Here is a 23,132-nt window from a genome sequence, read left to right as displayed (position 1 = left end):
ATTTTTATTTTATAGAGGAGGAATTAATATAGGGGAAATAATGAAGTGGTGAAAAAAAATGCCACCTTCCATGTCAAAATAACATGCTATGTTCTTTTCAATTACAGTGGATTTTTCTATAAATAATAATGTACAAAATAATCTTTTAATCAGTCTTAGATTCAAGATGCATGATTAACTGATTTATTCAGTATTTGTGCAGAGAAAATATTGATAAATTTAGGTGCTTACATTAGTCTTCCACTGACATGTGAAATAATCTGGCAATACATTAATACACATAACTTCATAGTCACCTGGTTTATATTCATCCTTTATATTAATAGTAATTCTGTGTGATAATGCTGTAGGTAGTTGAAACATGCACATTTAATTTCTGGTATTGGAATTTTTTTCTCTGTTTAATTATTCCTTTTATTACAGTGGTTTGAGGTACATGTTAAAGATGCTGTTTTCTTTTCGCTGTCTGAGTTGCAGCAGCTCTCTGCAAGCCGGCCTTATTGCTAAATAAGGAGCCAATCTGATGGAATTTGGTAAAGATTGAGAGATCTCTCTGCCTTGTTTCCTGTCATTGGCTTTGAACATGGATTTGTATATAGGTTTTGGGGTTTGTGTGGTTTTTTATTTAAAGTGTAAGAATGTACTAAATGCCAAGTGGTCCATGCAACCTGATGCTCTCCCCAGTACTGGCAGTGAGTTATGTATTTTGGGAAAACATTTTGGTTCCTCCAGCCTGTTTCCCCCACCATGCATACATGTTGTCAGGGACATGTTAAGCATTACATCCCTGCAAATTCCTTTTGATACCTTTTCACGGACATGGACGAGCTAAACAGTCCTGTTCTAAACTTGTTTATGCCATCTGCCTCCACCGTTTCCTGTGTCAGCAGATTCAACTTTCTTTGCACTTCTCAAACTTCCCCATTTCTTAAATGCTGACATTTCCACTATGGAGGGGGGTGTTAATTCTCCTATAAGGCTGTGAGGGTAGTGAGATAGATTGTTTGTTGCTTTTGATTTGTTTTACTTTCAAAATGTGTCAAATATTTTATCTTTGCTGCTAATACAGGGAAATCTCTAGGCTTCTTTGTAGGCTACATCCTTTTCTTAGGATGGCTCATTCTACAGTGTGTTGAGGTTATGGATGCTGATGGTTTGTGTTTTATCCCCTCCTTCCTCCCCCACCTTTCTCCTCTTTTTTAAAAAATATATGCCTCAAAATTTCTGTCTGGAAAACAGATGTTTGCGTACTGGGTTTAGTTGGTTACTCTCTCCTGCTGCAACATTAAACAGAATAGCATTGTAACGGTTGCTCCGGAGAGACTTTCCCAGTAATAGTTCTTGAAGGGTGCTTGTGTGCCACTGAAGAGTAAATGTCACCTTTCGTGTACATTTTTAAACTAGTTTTACTAGGATGCCTAATTTTTGTGTACAATGATGGGCAAATTGAAGGTGATCACAAGACAAAGGCTTGTTCAGCAGCTTTAAGGAGTATAGTGATAGAGACAGCGTGTTTAGCGTGTGCATTTGTGGAATGGTTTCAAAGAAATAGCACTTTGCTGCAAGTAGAGTTTTATGCCTTCATAAATAAAAACCTTGCAAGACTTTTAAGAAATTTACATGATTTTCCCTGAAAGAGTAAGAGGTATTCATGTTGCCACCTCCTCACATTACTGAAGTAGTAAATCTCTAATAAAGCAGTTTATGGGAGGAAATGCAGATATTTTATGATAGCGTATGTAGATGATTTCTGTTGTGTAGTCTTTTTAAGCTTGTCTTGCAGAACAACAGCTTCATAAATTGTTTGAACAGAGAATTGTACATTTGCCTGGGCTAGGCAAGACAGAAAAGGTGACTGAAAATGCATATTCTACAATGTTTTTTGATAGTTCAGTGTGGATGTGGAAGTCAGTTAATGGAAGCACAGCCTTTGAATGCCACCTTCTTGCTTTGGATATTCCTCGTAGTTTCAAAGTTAGTATGCACCTCATCTGAACTGTTTTCTGAACTTAGTTTTATAGAACAGAGTTACTGAAAATGCTTTCTTCCATTTTAATCACAGAGGCTAAGACTTCTTATTCGTCATTGCTTGCTGAATTTCTTCGCACTTTTAAATATCAGACAAAAATAAACTACTACTCTTGCTAAGCAGTCATGCATTTAAATATTTTCAAATTGCTGAAAACAGTTAAACTTTCTGTTATGCTGCATGTTTGCTTACCAGCTGCTATTCTTTTTTCCAGTAAAATTACCGTTTGCATCCTCCTAATTTATTTTTTCAGTTCTAGCATTTTACTTCAGTGCTATTAGTCTCCCTATCCAACTACATAACAGCCTATAAAAATATTATAGTGATTCAAGTTCTTCAGTTCAAGCAAAAATCTGTGTTCCTTTTCTGAGAATAATATCAAATGATTAAACTAATGCAGCCGTAACCTGAAAGCTTTAAATAATGTTTATTGTTTAAACTGCTGTAATGGTTGATTTCAAGGTTAGCTCTCAGATGTTTAAGTTAATAGCCACAAGGATGCTGTTGTCAGTATAGATTCTCCTCCTTCCCCCAAGTTGAGTTAAGCTTAAAAAGCTGTTTGACTAATAATTTTAAGATTACATGATTAGTAGTTCCTTTGGTACCAGTATATAATAGATAAAATGGAAAATAAAATCAAGAATATGTCTGGGATGAAGACAGCTGTATTGCTGCCTTATGTATTTGAATGTGCTTGTGAAAAATTACATCAGCGGTGTTATGGCTGATACGAATTGGCACTTACAAAGAATATAGAATATATTTTCTTCTGGGAACAGCTTCTTTATTTACAGTGTTTTTATTTCCTGTATACTGTTTTTCAAGTCATCTTGAATCAAATTCCTGCTACTGTGTAATCTCACATAGCCACAGCACAATTAATTTTTTTGCTTGTTTGTTTTAGATTACAAGGAAAAAGGAAAAGAAACTGTTCTTTTGAAAATAGTCTGTGCAACTTTTGGACAAATTGTTTACCGTCAAACAAATAATTACTAGTGGAAACCCCTTAAAAGAAGTCATGTCCTTATCTTGCCTACACAAAGAACCCTTGGGTTAGCTGGGGTGCAGATGTGCCACGTTAGCTTGGTGGAGCAGCTGTCTGCAGTCAGTAATGAGCATTGACTGGGCCAGTTCCCCAAGAGCAGATGATGTGCTGGGTGTTTCCACCTCTGCTCTCACAAAGTTGTTTGTCCCACTGTATTTTTAAGACTTAACCAGGATTATATGCAATGTCACTATAGATGAAGTAGTTTATAGAGTATAAATTAGCTCTGAAAAAAAGTATACTTGAAATGCTCTGTAGTCAGTGTAGAGGAAGGATGGGACATGGTGTGAATGTTACAGCACTCTTCAGGGAAATGTGGCGTTGAGATCACTTTTTCTTGAAAGCATGTGTTTGTAAACTGTGCAAGAGGAGACAAAGAATAGAAGATAGAATTTGGTTCTAAAATGCATCTTTGAATTCAGAGCAAGTGCTTTTCAAACTGCTTTTTATGATTAAATTGAGAATAAGTGGACTTTATGGATTATGTCATGAAAATCAATAGTATGGATTCAGTTTGTTTTAATTTTAAAATATCAGCGGCTTCTCTGCAGAGACGGTTGGTTTTCTTCTAGTTCTGGAATTTCTTTGTGGTATGGTATTACTTCAACTTCAAAATTGTGATGTCATGATTTCCAATGGAGATATCTCTCATCATGTATCAATTGGTGGTTGTTTAATACAAATTACAGAAATAGTGCTTTACATTAGAATAGCACATGACAGAGTAAGCAGTGTCTCTTTAGGGTAGCTTCTGTTTTTTTGGTTTTGTGGTTTTGGTTTTTGGTGGTGGTGGTTTTGTTTGTGGTTGGTTGTTTTTTTTTTGTGTGTGTGTGTGCTGTACTGTGAGCCCTTTGCTGCTTTTTAATTATCAATAGCTTCTATTATTCAGAACAGCTTTGATGTTAACAAAGGGCTTCACAGTTCTTGGTTTCTGGAAATCAGTTTAATTTCGATAAAAGGAAAATACTTGATCTTTTCTCCCTGTCTGTTGCTTAAATCGTTTCTGTAACAGAGCACATGCGTTAATAGGATCATTCATTTAACCAAGTACATGCATTAATAAGGTAAAATCACTTTGAACCTTAGTTACTTTTTAATCTTTGAATTAGATTTAAAGGAATGAAATATTAGATTTTTTACCAATAAATTCAAATAGAAATTGAATAATTTGAACTAATGGCAGAATTAAGTGGTGACATTTCAACATTAAGTATGATGATTTGGTATATTACGTTAGATATTTTCACTTAATTTTTATGAAGAGTGTGATTTTTATGAGCAGTAATTCAGAAAAATGTGAGTCTACTCAATAGAATCCGTCTCTTTAAGACTATTTATACTGACATTGTTTTTTCCCCTTCTGATACCCTTTCTGGAATCTGGAACCTTTCTACTCATTGTCATTTTCTTCTTAGTTTCAGCTCAGACTCTGAAGAGCAACCTTGATTCAATGAACCAGCAGATCCAGCGCCTAGAAAATGACATTAAGAATTTCCCTAAAACACAAGATGAACATGATAAGTTTGTAGAAAAGATGAGCATATCCTTTTTGCATGTCTTCATTGGTCATCTGAACATTCTGATCGTCTGGTTAAGTATTTACAGCACTTGAAAATAAGTTTTAAGTCTCATTCCATGCTTTTATTCCAGTGCCGAGAATAGCATAACAGAACACACTGATTGTAAGAAAACATATAACTGAGTATAACTTAGAGCATTTATTATACCAAGGGCTCCAAAGTGGAAACCGTGTAGCTTTCTTGAAGGAAGTAGTTATAGTAATGGGTCATAAAGATAGTAGTAAGGGTGCATTTTTTGCCTTAATGAACGGTATTTAATGATAATTATTGAATCATTTCAATCTAGAAAACTATCAGCAGTAGAGTTGAGATTATTTATTATTTTAGCTTGAGATGTCTTGTATTTTGAAGGGGTCAGTATTAATTTTGTTAATGTTTTTTATTTATTTTCTTGTAACAGATCATTCTAGAGAAGAAATATTTACCTTTGTTGTACTCGAGTGAGTTGTCCTTTTATTTCTGTAGGGAATAGAGACTGTTGGTTCTTTAAACCTGCAGTACCTAAATCTGTGGGAGAATACCATATCTGTCTAGCCCGTTTTCCCACCAAAATTTTATATATCCAACTTTACTTTTGCTTAGAAGTGTAAAGCAGTGAAGTATACTGTAGATGCAAGAAGCTCACAAAACTCTGAGGAAAAACTAGACAAAAGTCCTTTTTTTCTAAAAAGAAATTTGCAGGGTTTTATTTTACTCAAAGCACATGTCTGTATGCGTGGGATTATTTGGAGGTATGGTACATGGCCAAGTCCAAGGCGTTTTGTGTATTTATAGAAACTCAGATAATTCATGTGACATCTTTCTTACTGTGACAAGACAGAAGTGGGTTTTGTAGGTTTTCCAAAGGAGAAAAAAAAATAAGGGGTGGGGGGATTGATGTCTAGAACTCATCACATTTAGAAATTGAATGTGATGAAGAATTCTCTGAACTACTGTATACTTGGAAAATAACTTTTAGCAGGATTAACCATCTGAATGGATTCAGTGACAGAAATTCACAAGGAGATATTAAATATATGGATTTATATTAGGTTTCTGACAAGACTGCAGGAAAAGTAGCTTAAGGCAGACAACTCATGACTAAGTGGAATATTGTTTTGTATTGCTTACACATTCTCTTCCACCCTGTCTTATTTGCAAGGTTAAGAGACTTGCTAGTAATCATGTTTATCAGTTCTGCTGTTAAAAAAAACCCCAGGCTTATTATTTCCCTGCAATACATTCACATCAGAAAATTTTATAATACTGCCTCATTATTGTCCTTTGCCTTGTCGTGCTGTGCGTAGGCTGAATGCTGTCAAGTAAGCCACACTTTTGTTCATAAATGAAACCAACGTTCTGAAATGTACCTTTTGCAACTGTGTTTTCTTGTTAAGCTTGACAGCTGTTTTACAGGTTATATACATTATTTTTCAGTTGTGTTGAGTAAATGCTTTGCTATTTGCTCTTTTGCTACCTATGTATTTACTGTACTTACTTGAGTGATGGCAATCATTTTTCTGATTTGGTGAGAAAAGAGCCAAGTACGTATTGTTTACCTTTTTCTGCTCTGTGGTTGATCACCTGAATTTCTTAAAGAAGGAGGATTGTCTGACAAGCAGAAGAGTTTAAAACCAAAACCTGCTAATGTTTTGTTTTGTTTTTGTATTGACAAAAATATGATGATCCTATGAAATTCTTGCAAATTAGTTGTTGAGTGTATCCTGGGCAGCCTTGCTTCAGTGCACATACATTGATGTCATGGCTAGATTCCCAATTCCTGGTAATGAAAATAGGCACCCTGAACTGTAGGTGTCTGACAGCATTTATCAGACTGGCAAATTTTGTGGCTTGCCAAAACAGGTAAGAAATTAACTGATTCTGCCTAAGGATTTGTGTTTTCATAATTAATGGATGACCTGAGAGTGTTTTTCTTTTTTAGAAAGTCATAGCCAGTTATATCCGTTTCTGTTTATCATGAAATATTTTTAAGTTCTTTACACTCCCCTATTTATTTTATTTTTTAGATTGAAGAATAAATCTTAGGGGGTGGGTGGGCAATGACATCTCTAGTTTACAGCATGTACTTCTTTTGTTTCTATCAGCTTGTTGACGAACTGTTGATGACACATACAGAGATGAGAAAGTTAAAGAATTTCAGGCTGAACATTTCTCTAACTGCTGGAGAGTTTCAGAACATTTGAGATGTGTCTGAACGTAAATCATCTCTGAGTATAGTGTTTTAGGATGCAGGAATTACACCGTAATTAAAGGCATTGTTTTTCTTTCGCGTTCCTGCTAATAAACAAAAGCTGTTACCGGTAATTGTGGATGAGACTTTCTTCAGAAAATACAAAAAGGAATATTGCTTGATATCATACTAAGGTAGGAGATTAATTAGAATAAAATTACCATGCATAAATTTAATTAATCATAATAAAATGAATTAAATTCTTATAATATAGAAGCAAAGGCTACGGAAGAAATTACCTAATTTTAGGTTTTTAAACTTTTTTTAGAAAATAAGCTTTTGGTACTGTAAGTGAGGAAAAAAAAAGATGGCTGTTCCATAATCTGTTCAAAAAAATTTCAATATATTGCAGAATTAATATATTCAGGTAAATATGCCCCCTTAATTACAAAAAAATAATTAAAGCTGAACTAAATTCATGTAGTTTTGACTACAGTCTGTTAACTTGGTATGTGTTAAAAGGTTATCTTGATACATTTTGATTAGTTACAAACTGAGAAAAATGGGTTAATGTTCTCTGAATAGTTAATATTTAAAGTAAGTGTAGGTAACTAAATGAAATAGTTTCAGAGACAGAAGCACATTCAGCTTCACATCACTTTCTTTAGAGTTGTACTGATATTCATGTAAATGGGTTCTGTGTGTCAATGTGACTTCTTGCTTAATGGTGTCTTATTATTCCATGTGTGATGATAAGGTTCAATGAATATCATAACAGAAATTCAGATGATAGTTATAGGTTGATTGCCATCTTTCATAAGCAATTAATAACTAAGATACAGTATGATCATCTGATTTGATTTCAAACATAATAGAACGGCTTCAGCAAATAATGCCGCTATCAAGTTGATACTTTATTTTTAACTAAAACCATATATTTTATGACAGTACACAGTCCTGACTTTAAAAATTCAATTATTGTAAGTTCTCCTACACCTGTAGTGGATTGTACCAATGTTTTTTCTCTCAAATACACATAATGACATTGGGTTGACTCTGCAGTTTGTTTCTAGCTTGTGATACTTAAAAAATGTGAAATATTTTGGGGACCTGTTTGTTAGTATTTATTTTTCTGTCCATATGAGAATCTTCATACTTTGATCAGGTTAATTAAACTTCATTTGCAATAGCAAAGTAGATGCATTTCTTGAGCTTTCTCTGTTTTTACTGGCATTTTTTTAATATCAGATTTCAAATAGATACAGTATTTCAGTAATTTTACAGCTTCATAGTTGTGAAGAGTAAAACCCGTGATACTATTTTATCTTTTTCTGCATCAAAACACTGGCTCTGTTACATCATCAGTGTGGTGGAACTTCATATTCAAAGAGTAAAGACAGTTCAAACTTGTTTGCATGATCCCTACTTGCTGGGACACAGTTTGGCATTTCTTAAGTGTGTGTTTATGTTGTTTGTAACGAACACTGTGGACTTTTTTTTTTTTTTTTTTTTTGTATTGAAGTACTTCTGTGGGATTCTGAAGTGATTTTTATAGTTGCTATCTGCCTTGCTGTCATGCTAGGATCTTAGTTTGTCTGTCTTATATTGAGATTTCTGGTTTTAATTGCCTACGTTTTAAGAAACGCTCGCAGCGCTCTTGAAGTCATTGGGATCATGAAGCTGACCTGTCTGGTTGGCCACTGGGAATAATTGATTCCAAAATGAGGATTACAACTAACCTATTACAGAAAGTAGAGTGTAGTATGGAAGGTGGGGGGGGAGATATTCTTATATTCTTTCTGTGATTTTCTACTATATTAAATAACTAAAGTGTGATTCTTGAGACAACTTTTTTCATGATCGGATCCGTAGCTAGCATCGTTACTTGAATATCAAATTGTAAATAATTTAACTTCAAATGTGAGAGTTTTTTTTTTATAATTAGCCCAGCTTCATGCAACACTGGGGATTCTTATTCAACAGTTTAAAAAAGTAATTACAGACTATGAAAAATCTGGCTTTCACTCCTTGTTTTATTTCAGCGTTTGTGCCTCTAATTGAAGGGGGGTTTAAGTGGGAAACTGAGTTTTATATTTACTTGCTGTAGGTGTATATGCTAATTTCTTTTTAGTGATGTTAAAACTTGAGTGTCTCTTTAGGAATTGAGGAAGATCGATTAATGGAGATTAATTGTTATTAAGACAGTTTAAAGACAACAGAATGAAAAGGTATTTCAGCAGGAATAAATGAATGTTGTACAGAGGTAACTTACTAATTAATCTTTAATTAGAGCCATAGTTACATAATAAATACCATCTCTTCCTCCCATCATGTGCCTGCCGATGACAAATATTTGTTCCTCTAGAAAACATGCAGGACCATTCAGGTTCATTTTGAGGAGAAGGGAGAAGGGGCAGAACTAGTGTGGCAGGAGGGCACGCTGTTCGGTCACTGGACATTATGTTCATTCTTTTTGTTATCCTGCCAGTTACGCTGTGTGGCTTTTGGACCATTATATACTTTGTAAACAATAGCATGTTAATTCTTGTATATAATGTATCCTAGATGAAGTAGTATATCCTTAAATGAAGATTTCTTATAGCTTTTCTGTTTTCAGCTGTATCATTTCCCCTAGTAAGAGAGATTAACATGCCTAATCATGCTAAAATCTTATGCTTACCAGAGCAATAAATGGTGCCACTTGGTTTTTCTGATTGCATACATGTGAAGAATTAAAAGCTTATTTTTAAATAACTGCTAAATTAAGGGAGCTATGAATGAATAAACAAAAACTACTGCAGATAAAAATTTCAAAGCAGTGTGCATTCATCTCACCATTTAATAGAACAACAGCAATTTGTGAGCTAATTTTAATTTTCAGAAAGTAACACCATTCATTAAAACAGAATTATTTTTATAAAATAAAAAGCTGCCTTCCTGAAAGGCATATATTCTTATTTGATATGTATTTATGCTCCTAGTTCTAGCTAATAATGACTATTGCTTCACAATTAATATGAATTTTATTAGTTCCTTACTTGATGTACTTCAGTTGTAATGAAATGATCTGGGGAGAATTCTACTTTAAGTGTGTATGGGACTTTTATGCACTGAGAATATGAGATATTTAATGTGCGCTAAACATCAACTGATAGTTCTCTGGTATGAACCACTGTACTGCGGAATCTTTTAGAGCAGGCCACTAGGGAAGAAACAAATACACTCTGAATCGGAACCTCAGCATCTGGAAACGGCTGTGAACCTTTTTCCTGTCAGAGTGACTGAGCAGCGGGACATCGTTTACACACTGACATGGAGTGCTGAAAGAATGGTAATGGCATTAACACTCCTGTCATCTGTTAACACTTGGGATTCCCTCCTAGCTTGTTATGGAAAAATAACTCACTTAGTGTTTTGAGATGTCATTTAGAGAAACGCCTGGTTTTGTTTTTCAGTCTGTTTGAAATGCACTAGTGCCTTAATTTCTGCATCAGAATGTACATTAATATCTGAATTTGCTCATAACTAGGGGCTTCTCAAAAACAACCCCAAAGGGGGAAAACTTCTAAGAAATTTCTTATATGCCCCTACATTTGATGTAAATTTATTTTGTCTGAGTGTATTTGAATGTTTTTTTTAAAATGTGGAAGTATTTTTGAGTGCTTTGGGAACTGGAAAAGAAAACCATTCAGTGATTTTTGAAATTCTAGGTCATGTATAATCCTTAAGACAATTCTATACATGTGCCTTTTCTTGCAATATTTATATAAAGCTTTTGTTCTTGCTGTCTACAAAAATGGCGTTTGAAAATGCTTTCACTGGAAAGTGTAGTTCATGGCTGAAAGAGGTACTTTGGGGAAAAGAATGGTTATTTATCCAGATAAAATACTTATTCAAGATAGTGTCTAAGGAAAGAAGGTCTACCTTACCGAAGTTTGCACATCAATAAGATTATTTGGGGGGGGGCACTTCTCTGAGAACCTGGTTCTTATCCCCTCTCTACTTCCCTCTTCTTCCTACCTATTCATCCCTCACCAAGTGAGAAAACTTAGGTGCGGTAGTTGGAAAGTTATGAAGTTATGTGATGATTAACAAAGGAACCGAAAGACCTATCTTCTAGATGTAGCATGGCACTTTTTTTTCTTTGTTTGTTATGGTTACGTTATATGAATATAATCAGGGTGTTTTGTTACTCTTGGTGTTGAACATTTGTTTAAAAGGTAAGCCTTCTGCTTACAGCTAAAAACACACTCCAAGGAACAGTTAGCAGAAAGCTCATGTCTCAAGATGTGCTAGCAGGGAATAGTCTTGTTGAAGAAGACATATGAATGCATACAGTGGAAGGAAAAGAAACAAGAGTGATTTATTCAAGCTTAAGAGATCAAAATGTCAGTTGTGCTCTTCAAGTCTTACCTCAGAAAAAGATTAATACTTGATTACATGCTTATTCAAGCAATTTTTAAAATGTTTTCAACCATCAATTGTTAGTCTTTTGTACTAATATAGGGAAGACAGAACAAGTAACATTAAATTCTTGTTATTGATACCATTTGTAAATGAGGAAAGACTAGAAACAGTGGAATTTTTAAATCCTTCCCCCCCCCCCCCCCCCCCCCCCCCCCCCCGGGGAAAATTGGTCTAATTTCACTCAACTCTTTTGAACTTTGATATACTTGATTCTTAAGAGAGTCAGTTGAGGCCATCATATGGTCTATTTTGTTGTCACCATCAAACAATTATGAACTTGCTGAAACTTCAGGATTTTGCTTAATAGCAAGAGATTATAGTATAAATTATATATAGATTGAACATCTAGTAATCGTGCTGCTACTAGGTCATGTAATGAGACTTCTGTTTGGTAGTGATTATTAAGAACATACAATTTTTGTAGTTGTTTGCATTGAAGTATGAGCTAAATTATTTCTTCAAAACTAAACTTGTGATTAATTTAACCCTCCATTAATAACCTACAAGAAAAACCCTGGGTTTTTTCTAAGTTGATGAAGTAAGAAGAAGAAAGACTTTGTGCTGCCTACTGCAGGTACAGTGCAGGAAAGTAACAATTTATTTGCTGTTGACTCTTTAGTTTATGGAGTTTTCTATTTAAACTGTATCTTGTATTGTTTCAATATATGCAGGGAAGAAACTAATGAAATATACTTTTGAATAGGAAATAAACAGTGTATTGTTTGGAGAGGTTACATTTGAAAACCTTTTTATCTTTGAACACTCGCATCATATTTAAATGTCCATGCTAAAGCAAACAAGACACACTTGATTAAACTGATCGTGCTTGTAATTCTTAGAAGTACATCTGAAGGTCTGACGTATTTCATCAGCATAGGCAGAAAATCCCACTTCTGAAAGCACTGTGATACAAGATAGGAAGAATTAGTACATACATATAATCTGCTTTTCTTTTCCAAACTAGTGGGGTTTTTTTTAGAAAATTCAGGGCATCAATGAATAAACAGTGTTTTCTTCTTCCATTTTTGCGTTGCTAGTTGTTCAAGCTCATAGCATCTCAGCATTTTGAATCCTACTGAAGAACTGACCCTGCCAAGTTCAAAATCAAATTACAAGCAATTTGTGCTGTTATGTATATTTAGTTGACATTGTTAAGCTAAGGGGGAAAAAAGGGACTGCTGTTTGGTGTTGAGCTCAAATGTACTTGTTTGCTTAGTCTATAGAGAGTGCGTCTCCCTAGCATATAAAATAATGTTCTTGCATGCTACAGCCTTTTTATAGGGACCAATTTAAATTAGATAATCAGCAGGTGAAAAATATTGCTAGGACCTGGTGCAGTTAGAAGGCACAACATCAAAATCACACTCTGGAGATCTGTCCTGAACAGCACAGCAGCACTCGCACAGAAACAATCCCAGAAGCGGTATTTTTTTTTTTTTTTAAATCCCGTTTTTCAGTGACAGTGTTGAGGTGACTGTTGCTATTCAATTTCATTTCCACTGAGAAATGTCAGTATGGCCTTGTGGCATTTACTGATCCTTTCACTTAGCTAATTTTTCACCCTGAAAAAAAAATACTGATCCCCCACTAAGATTGCTTTGAAATGTTTGCATGAGTAGTGTCACATTTTATATGACTAGATACTTGTCGTGAAGGTCAATAGACATAATTGAATTCATCTAAGGTTAAATATACTGTTTCTGCTGTGTGTAAATATTCTAGACCAGCAAAGTATTATCCCATTGTGTTTGCTGTAATACGCAGCAGATGAAAGCTGTGAATCTTTCTATAAAGTTAAGTTATAAAAATACATTGCTGAAACACGGCAAGTTATTTTGCTATCCTAATAGAATGAATCTCCTTTTCTGGTCACGACTGAAAACCGGTTGGGTTTTCTTTGTTATTTAATATGGTAAATGGTGGTGTTACTAGTTGTTTTCCCAAATAATCTTCTTTTCAAACTAGTCGGAAAGAATTCTATCATAATACTGTTACAATCCTTATTTCAGAATTGCTATACAGGTTTTTATACTAGCCATTTAAAATGAAACTTTTTCATTCATGTACTAATGTCCTTTGAGCATCCGTGGTTACTAAGCTTCAATCCTTGTAGAATTAGAGAATTTGCAATAAAAGAGAAGTTTGACCTTGTAGAAAAAAAGCTTTTGTATCTTCCTGCTTGATCGAGTCCAGTCTACCAACTGAGAGACAGTGTAACATTAAGTATATTTTCCTTAAACTGTTTCTTTGACAGAAGGGGATTGAGGAATGAAGGAGGTTTGAGCATAGTTTTAGCTTTCACTTTTATTCCCTCTGCTTTATCTCTTCTGAGTAAATGTGATACTAAGAGGTATGTGAGAAATAATGATGGAACTGTCAGTCCACCTTCCATCTTTCCACATTGTCAATTTAAACAGCCAGTGTGGAATTATGAGGGCTTCTTTTAGGGTATGTGGAGTACCAGGCTTATCCTGAACCAGAGTGAACACACTTACCATTTACGAACTGAAAGCCACCTCTTTGTTTTACTACCTCTCTTTGTCAGCTTTGAAGGCATGCTGAAGCTTTCTGGAATAAATGTGGATGGTTGGGGGTGGGGTGGGTGGGTATGTGTGTGGTGGGGTTGTGTGTTTAATCACACAATGTATGATATTTTCATTAAAGTGTGCTGAGATTCTTTATTTTCCTCTGTGGTGCGCTATGCATCAATGTAATTGTTAGTCTGTTTTTATTACATACCATAAAATAACAAGAGATACTGTTCAGATATTTCATGTTAATTGTTTAATTGGATACAGCCTGTGTGTTGCTCAGTGAAATGGAATTTGGAAAACTTTGAATTGGTCAGGTCTAATCTGGCGAGATTCCAGATGGTGTTTTTTGTCCTAATACGAGGGGGTTTTTTACAACACTTTGCTGTGCTTTTGCTTCGTACCTGACTTTATTACCTTTCTTTGTATTCCTGTATTTTAATACTTTTATATTCATGGTTGGAAAAGGAATTTTGTACACATGCATAATTGATCATGAGATATTGCATTGTTTTATCAACAAAACAAGATATAAACCAAGAGAGATATTAGTATATCATTGTTTCAGTGCTTGACCAGTTATGTGAAAAATGTTGATTTGCTTTGAGACAAGATCAGCCTCACAGACTACAGACCGCTTTAAGGGCATAAACAAAGGATGATGAGAAGTAGCAATTTATTTAGGAGAGTAAGGTATCAGTCAGGTTCTTTAGGGACTGATGTGAAGTCCGTTTTTATGTACTAGCTTCAAGAAGATTCTGTAACAAAAGGCAAACAGTATATCAGTTAGATTCTCAGGTAACAAATCAGCAAGAATACAAACACAAAGGAGATAAATACTACATGGTCCTGGGAGGGGAGCTGGGACCTAATAGTGTGAGAATAACTCTGAAAAAAGTGTGTGATCCTCTATGTGAGAAAAACAGCAGTGGACTTTGAGATCATAAGGATAGAGTTTGGTAAGATAAATTGTATACTACCTTCTCTTGTTTATAAAGTTTTAAAAAAAAAAAGAAACAAAACCAGCTGGAAATGTAATATAGCTCATAGTTCCTCATGGAGGAAAATTAATGAATTAGAATTTTGCTAAGGGTATGTTCTTTATTTTGTTGTCTAGAAGATAGCATGGTAAGTGTGTGTGTTGATTTCAGGGGTTTTTATGTTTATGTAGGTACTTTATAGCAAAGAGGTTAGGTAAGATGCATGGAGTTGAAAGTGGGGCTGTCAGGTGTGTGTGTGGGGAGGGTATCACAGAAAGGCATGGCACTAGGCCTGGAGAGGAGAAGCATAGAGATGCCAAAAGTATGAATGAAAAGTGTTCATAACTCACCTTCATAAAAAATCGCACAATTTTTCTGAAAAGTGTTGAATCTGTGAATTAAGTCAAAACTTTGTGCTTATATGCCCTCTGTTGTACCTATTAAAAACTTTTCTGAAGAACTTTCTTTCCCAGGTGGTGAATTTGCCCAGTTCACTGGCTCTTCAGAGTCAGTTAATAGTTTTTGTTACTTCAGTGTTGCTCTTTAAAGGACTTTTGTCTGTCTTGTTTTCCCCTTCATTCAGATGTATGTAGAAAGAATCACCTGTAAAATGTCTTTCTGCCGGGTTCAACGCACAGTGCTTTAGAGAGCTTTCTGCTTCCTTTATCGTCATACATTTTTGCTATTCTTTCTTTTTTTCCTATTTGATTCACCTTTCTTAAAGCAAACTAAAATACCCACTGTGTTCCAGGTGATAACTACAGGATTATATAGGTGTAATCATTACTTCAATTGAACTTGAAAATCACTTAATAATGTGTCGTGTGTTGATACATAATGTTAATTTCTCTTACAGTTATTTGCTATCAGTATAATAAATGACATCCCTTTAGAAAATGGTTCTTTGAATTTTAACTGGTCTCAACTAAGGTACTGTTTCCTTAATATGTAAAAATACAAGAACTCTGGGACATTTTAAATGAAAATAGTGTTACATAAAGCAGACTATCAGTTTTCTTTCTTACAGTATGTTTCTACCTTCAGATCTTCATTTCTTTTTAAAAAGGAAAAGCCTTGATGCAAAGGGACATAAGACTATGTTGATGTCTTTCATGTTGGGCTATACTATAAATATTGTGAACAGGAGTGTACAAATAATCTGTAACTTCCATTAGAGTATGAATAAAGGAAGAAATTGGAAAATGTTACAAATGGGGAGGTGTAATGATATGCAACAGGTAGCTGTGTGGCAATTAAGAACTTCAAATAGCTTATTTTTCCAGGTTTTGTTTACTGAAAAACATATTTTCTGTAAATTACATAAACAGATAACCTACAAAAGTTTGTACTAAGTCCAGATGTTTGCCTATAGATTTGTGTTGGATTTTTTTGTTTAATCCTTGAGATTATGTAGATGTACCACTTGAGGGAGCTCCGTTCTGTTCTCACCTTGACGACTGCATCTCAAATTCTGCTTTAAAGCTGGTATGAAAAAGATTGAGAGAGGATTTTATACAAGAAAGAAGAAAAGTATAAAAATGTTGCTGAAATGCATTTTTAGCATATAAATTGGCTACCTAGTGATAGGAAAAAAATTGGCTGTAATCTCCACTGACACATGAAAGTTTTAGAGGAGGAAAAGCCTGCTTGTTTAGGAGATTCTAAAGAGTAAAATTCTATGTGCAAAAGTCTACTTAAACACTTGGAAATCTAAAGGCTTCTTGATTGTGAATAATTGCCTGAGGGAAACTGTGCTTTCATCCTTAAATTTATATTAAACCCAGTTGTCCAGATCACTGAAAGATAATTTTGTACAGATTTGTGCACTACTAGAATGATAATTCATTAGACATCCATTTCCTAATTGCTGTATACTTAATTTAAAATGTGAAATTAAAGGGAGAGTGCACTGTATAAATCCCTGGAGCTGCAGCATTAGATATCAAAGCGAAGCTGGCATGAGACATTGCTTTATAAAAAATGTTGGTGTTGGTGGAACTGCTTTTTGCCCTCTATCCTTCTCCACTCCAGAAAAAGAAATAATAATAAAAATAAAAAACAAACAACTTTTTGGAGGGGAAGGATGCAATCGGAAAATATACTCACTTTTTTAAAGCAGTTTGTCTTCAGTGTAGAAAATTTGGAAACTTTCATTTCAGATCCTGATTGCCCTGTGATTATGCTCTTTGCTTTTCTGTCTAACCAGAACATTTGTTTAAGAAATATTTTTAAGTATTTGTTGGCTGAGATCGAAATATGAGGTATTAGTTTACTTTACTGGCTTTTCCTTCTTTTAGTCCCAATAATTTGAGGCAAGGCTATTTGTGTGCGTGGGGCAGTGAGCTCTGAGCGAATAATGGCCTGATGAACTACTAAAACCAAAAATACGTAACCGTATCTGGAAAGAAAGCAGGGAAAGGACATGCACCATTTTAATCAAATCATTAATGGTGTGTGGGTTTAAGTATGCAACTGATATTCAAAATACTATTTAGGTGCAAAATAAACTGTTGTTTTCAGAGCGTCATCTTTCACTCTCACTTTCTCCTGTACTTGGATTTGTGAAAACTTCATTGCAGCAGTTGTTTGCACTAAACAAATCTCAATTTGAATTAATTTATTCTGTGCTTTTTTTAATCAGGTGACATAAAATCATTCCATTTCCTCTTTCATTTTGAAAATCTAGGCTCTTGAAACATATGATTTGAACTTTTCCAGGTTTCTAAAAGTAAGAAAATTAGGGGTTCTGATGCTGCTATATTAAAGAAAACCTAGAAATATAAGAAGGCACTTCTATTTCCTTCCCCACACTTCACCAAAATCTCTATCTGGATGAAGTAACCATCAGATCTGCTGATTGAAGCTTGTTAGAACAGGGCACAACTGACAGCTTGAACATACCTCTCTTAATTAAATCCAGATGAAGTGTGGAAAAAGCGCATGATCAAAGAGGAAGTGAATGTGGTTGCAGTTTCTCTGAAAGATTTAGGGCACACAAAGCTATAAGTTTTGTTTAAGGCATCTTATTGTGTGTCCCAAAGCTAATAGAATGTTTCTAGGGGTGGCTACCTTACCGTGGCTTTGCTGAAATAGATATCAATAACTAATATTTTTTTTAATTGTTGTTAGAATATTGTTTCTCAATGCTCTATTTGAAACAGTCACATTTAATTTGAATACAGATTTTGCAGAATCATTTTGTTTGTACTAGCTGCATTTTATTTTCTTTCTTGTTTTTATTAATCTAAACAAATTTTTATCTAATTATTCTCCAGGGAAGGTATGCTAGGAATCCATTAGTCTTGCAACGTTTTCTGTTTGATATATTCTTGACTATCATGTTTTCTGTGTTGCTTTCTAATTAATATATGAATAGTATTATAATTAATCGTGTGCCACCGCAAAAAATGAGTGATGCGAGTTTGAAAAAGCTACAAATACTACTCCATATGGTTTCAAATTATTTTTCAACTTAAATCCCACAAATGAGAATTAAGAACTAGATGATTTCTGTTGTAAAAGGTGCTGGAAAAAAGCACTTGTACTAAAGTATATAGGGAGTGATTTTTCAGACGAGTTAGTATGGGATTCCAGGCAAAAATGTGGTCCATGACTTAGAAGGATCTGAGCAAAGATCTATGAATATTGTACAAGCATAGAAAAATAACCTGTAAAGTATTACCAAGCTGGAATAATAGACTGGAAAATGTGTTACAGTCTTCTGTAACATCGAAAGACTCCTTTTGTCTTTCTTGCCTCTTGTCATCTGCGTCTTTTCCTGTACCCTGCCATCAGTTACCCCCTCTTCATGCTATCATCATGTACGTACTGTAGGTCTAAAAATGCTTAAGAGCTGTGAGGGAGGATTAGGAAGTAGTAACCAATACGTGCTGGTTGTGAGCTAATATCTATACCTGTATGTGTTTCATTCTTCAAGTGGTATAATCTTCCTTTTCCTTTATTTCAGCAGTGCTCTGAACTTGCCGTTCAGAGCAAATGAGGCTGCATGGTCACCTCTCATTCATGAATGGCGTTTTGCCAGTCTCCTACAAGGATGTTTTTCACCCGTCAGGCGGTGTCACTCAATTCAGTTCTTCTCAGCATGTTTTTCCAAAAGCAGTTTCAAAATTCTGGTGACTTCATCAGTGGAAATGAAGTTTTGCTTTTGTCAGGATGAAAGGTTTGGTTTGCTTTTTCAATTGTTTTGATCTTTCTATCTCCTGTTAAAAATAGGAGTATGGACTTTAGGGATTATTTCCCTGTTACAATTATGGGGAAAACCCTTAACTTCTGAGGTCAGCAACTTCCTTTTTCTCTTGGGGGATGGTGGGGCAGGGGGAGAAAAGGTTCATTTAGGTTAATACCTAGCTCTAATTTTGGCATTTCTCAAGAATTCTTTTAAGTATTTTTGTTTTAAGGAAGACAAGATCAACCTTCTCTCTAGTCTGTGGCTTTATAAATGTTGCCTTTTATGTGTTCTCTTTGAGGAGTCAAGTGCTCTTGTTTCCTTCTAAAGTTTTCTTCCTCATGCTACCACAGCAAATTCATAAATTGGCATCGTAAGTCTTTGAGCAGACTTTTCCAATATAAACCAATTTAAGAAACAGCCTGTGGAGCTTTGTTTCGTGGACTGAATATTTTATACAACTGGCCCTTGTTTATCATTTTTTGCCTAGAGAGTTCCAATGGGACTTCTAGAGAGCTGAGCACTGATCGTTGCATCCTGATGAACAGAAGTATAAATAATAAAGGCAATGTTCAAATTATGTTGACATAAGCTTTCTCTTGTGCGTAGTGCTGTATGTAGAATCAATGGTGATGATCTTTTCATTATTGAGAAATTTGAATACATGAAAATCAGGAATTGAAATGATTGCTTAGAGCTAGCAGTAAGTAAACATTGACAGATTTTTCTAGTGTTTATCAAGATGCAAGTTTTATGGTCATTTAGGGACAAATCAGGAAGCCTCATCTTAATTAACATGAACCTAAGTATAGGTCTGCAATTTAGGAGGAAGGTGCAGGTCACAGCTAGCATTGTTATCAGAGGGTTGTGATCTCTCTGTGCTTCGTTGTCATTAACACAAACATTGAAAAAGTGTCTGGACACAGTGAATGCAGTTGTATTAAATAATTCTGATAGTTAATGATTTCTTAGGTACTGATGTAATGAAGGCCAGGGAGGGGAACAGACCTCTTTGCTGTACAATAACTTAGAAGCAACTGCTCTTTGGTGTGGGTTTTTTTCTGGGCTCTCCTGTCAAATGCTGAATTATAAGGTAATTTGTTTTGTAATGAGAAATCAAAAGATTATTGTGAGAATTTCTGGGTATTTTGTTAGTGAATCTAAGCTCTTCAGACATACATGTTTTTGTGTAAACAGGTAAAATGGGTCCTGGTCCTTCTATGGGTCTTGGTCTATTTGCGTTCCGATTTGGGTAGATGAAGTGTATTGTAATGAAGATTTCTGCATGGTTTTTTTCCCCCACAAATGCTTTAAACAGGAAGAAAAGATTAGGTATATAATTGTGATTCATAATTATCTGTGTATGCTCCAGAAGTCTTGTTTTCTGTGTAGTCACAGAGATACATTATGTATGTAGTGTGAATGATAAAATTGTTAGCATCTGTTTACAACTGATAGCAGGTGAAAATAAAGCTATCAGTGCAAATGACTTACTGTTATTAAAGCTGAATTTCTGTCTTCAGCTAATAAGTTCTGCTTGTGTTTCTGCAGTTCAATTCAAAGGGTGCTCTATTATGAACGAGCTTGGAGATTAGAAACTAAGAGCGTTGGTACATCCTTCATTAAAGGTGACTACACTATAGAATCAAACTTTCTCTTTTAGCTATATAAAACATATTTTTAGCCTAGTGTAGTTGTTCCTTGATCCAGAATCCTACTTTGAAATGGTATGCAAGAGTTTTGAAATGACATAATGCAGCTTGCATGGTTGAAATATTTTTTTGTAAATTTTCAGTTACTGGTAGTTTTTTGGAAACCATTATAAAAATATTTGTGCACTTGTTGAAGTGGATGTCTTAAATTTTATATATTAGATAAGCGTATGTATAGGAAGGAAAAAAAAGTGGTTTGCTCTGTGATCAGTGTATGGCAATAGATTAGCAAGCAATCTACTTATGGTTTTAATTTCAGATGATCATGCCAAGGGATTACATTGTTTTCATGAGCGAGTCTGAAGCATGGGTTTGGGTTTTTTTTGTGAAGCCAGACAATGAGTTGGCTGAAGTGTGGATGGGAACCTAAATCAAACCCAGTGCAGATAAACACATTCAATTATTTGGTCCTTATACTTTCTCTATCTGAATTGTTAGTATATTGTGAAATTCTGATGACGATGAGAACAATCCATTTTATTGAAGAACAAGTTTAAAAACCATTTAGATTTGTTGAAATAATGAACTGTTCAGCAAGGTAGCTTTAAAAGTGGATGTTTGTAGTTCATAGTGATGATTCTGAGAACTGGTTCGTTTTTAGCATTTCATGTTTTTCTTCAGGTGTTTTCATAATCAAAATTCATGATTTTGGCATGCTTGGGGTGGGAAAAGCTGTATTTGGATCAAGTGCATCGTGTGAAACATCTATTTCTAAACTGTAGGAGTTTTTAATGGAATGAAGTTACTTTACGTATCCAGCTTAGAGGGAAAGAAATTATTTAAGGTGTTATATCTTGAAGTTGGAATTACATATGAAGAGAGTAACCAAAGCCTTGTTCATTTGGATTTCCCAGAATGGTTGAGGTTGGAAGGGACTTCTGGGCATCATGTTGTCCAAGCACTCTGCTCAAGCAGGGCCATTTAGAGCAGGCTGACAGGACTGTGTCTTTTGAGTATCGCCAAAAGTCCATAACCTCTCTGGGTAACATGTTACAACACTCAGTCAGCCGTTTAAGCTCAGCTTGGCTGGTCGTTTCAGATTCAGACTTGATTCTTGATTCAGACTCAGCAATATAGAATATCAAATATGCATTAGGTTGTGAGTTTCCATTAAAGTACCTTTAGGTACAAATGCAGATTCCTTTGTAGAAGCAACCTTCTAATTGTTTTCTGATTTCTTGTCTTTTCTACTGTACATTTAATTTCTTTTTGTTGCTAATTTCTTACTGCTGAGAATGTCAAGTGCCACCTATGACATAAGGTTTTCTTGCAGGCAGATCTGGTGATCCATAAATTGATACTAGTAAAATGCAATATTTATGATGAGTGGTGTCACAAATATTTTTTAATCCCACTCTTGCATGCTTTGTTTTCTACATCATAAAGGCATAAAAAAGATAATCAGCTGTTGTCTGATTGTTTACACAATTCTTTCTGCCTAATTAATTCTCCCCCAACTATGTCATTTCAGGCTCCGACAACTTTACTTCCGAGCATTTTGAATAGGCAGCTTTTCAGCATATTTATTAATTTTTCCCCACAGTCTGCAGTAGCATGTTACAGATTGAGCTGGCTGACAGTTAACAGAAGTAAAGCTAGCTTTCTTCAAAATAAAAGAGTGGACACTCAAGATAATAGACTGGTTTTATAACATTAGAATTTATATCCTCTGCATTGGATTAATAATGAAGTTGTAATTTTACCAAAACATCAACTATTGCTATGTTAGTTGTTCCACATATTCTAGATGCATCTGTCCCTTTAAAGAGTTGTGTGGATGTGTATCTCCAGAATAATAAGTGGCATTATGATACGAATGTAGCTGCATTGCCTCCTGCTTCATGTACTGCTGACATTAGTTCCATAGCTCTGCTCAGGACAGGAGAGAAACATTTAAACGTATAATTTGTCATAGACATTTTAATAAACCAGTTTTAATTAAACTGTATTATCTGAGACACAGAACATTCGGTTGGAAATTGTCAATTTTCAGAACAGTAAACGAATACTCAAGAGTTTGAAATAGCTAACAGAATAATAAATTATTTCAAATTGTAAATTTAGTAAAGCATGAAGGATTATGTGTTGTCATATATATTTTCAGTCTTGCAGAATTTAGGATTATGAAGGCTTGGAGCTTTATCACTGTGTAATGATATAGTACATGGACATTTTGCACTCAACACAGATTTATCAATCTGCAACTTAAAGCTAACAAGCAAAACACTGCGCATTTTTCAGAAATGTATTATTTTAAGAAACATAAGTTATTTACATTGCAAATAGTAAACGGATTACCAGTTTTCTTACTGTAAATTCAAAATTACTGTTGGCTATAGGTTTTGTCTAAAACGATGTGGCGTATAAAATCTAACTGTAGAATCAAACAGAAGTGTACCTAAAAAGACTGGTGTGGACAAATTCAAGCGAAG

At 34.7% G+C, this 23,132-nt stretch overlaps 1 protein-coding gene across 3 annotated transcripts in view; it reads left to right on the top strand.

The window, feature by feature from the left end:
- The window catches only part of DIAPH2 (diaphanous related formin 2), a 243,393-nt gene that overhangs the window by 112,187 nt on the left and 108,074 nt on the right, over positions 1-23,132 (top strand). For all 3 annotated transcript variants that reach the window (XM_040614069.1, XM_040614068.1, XM_040614067.1), the window contains one exon: positions 4,490-4,614. In XM_040614069.1, coding sequence (XP_040470003.1) covers positions 4,490-4,614 — 125 coding nt within the window. The remainder of the gene's footprint in view (positions 1-4,489; positions 4,615-23,132) is intronic.

This window comes from Falco naumanni, chromosome 14, assembly GCF_017639655.2.
Source record: "Falco naumanni isolate bFalNau1 chromosome 14, bFalNau1.pat, whole genome shotgun sequence".
Classification (NCBI taxonomy): Eukaryota; Metazoa; Chordata; class Aves; order Falconiformes; family Falconidae; genus Falco; species Falco naumanni.
The sequence above is the reverse complement of the archived record's forward strand: the minus strand, read 5'-3'. Positions and strand labels throughout refer to the sequence as shown.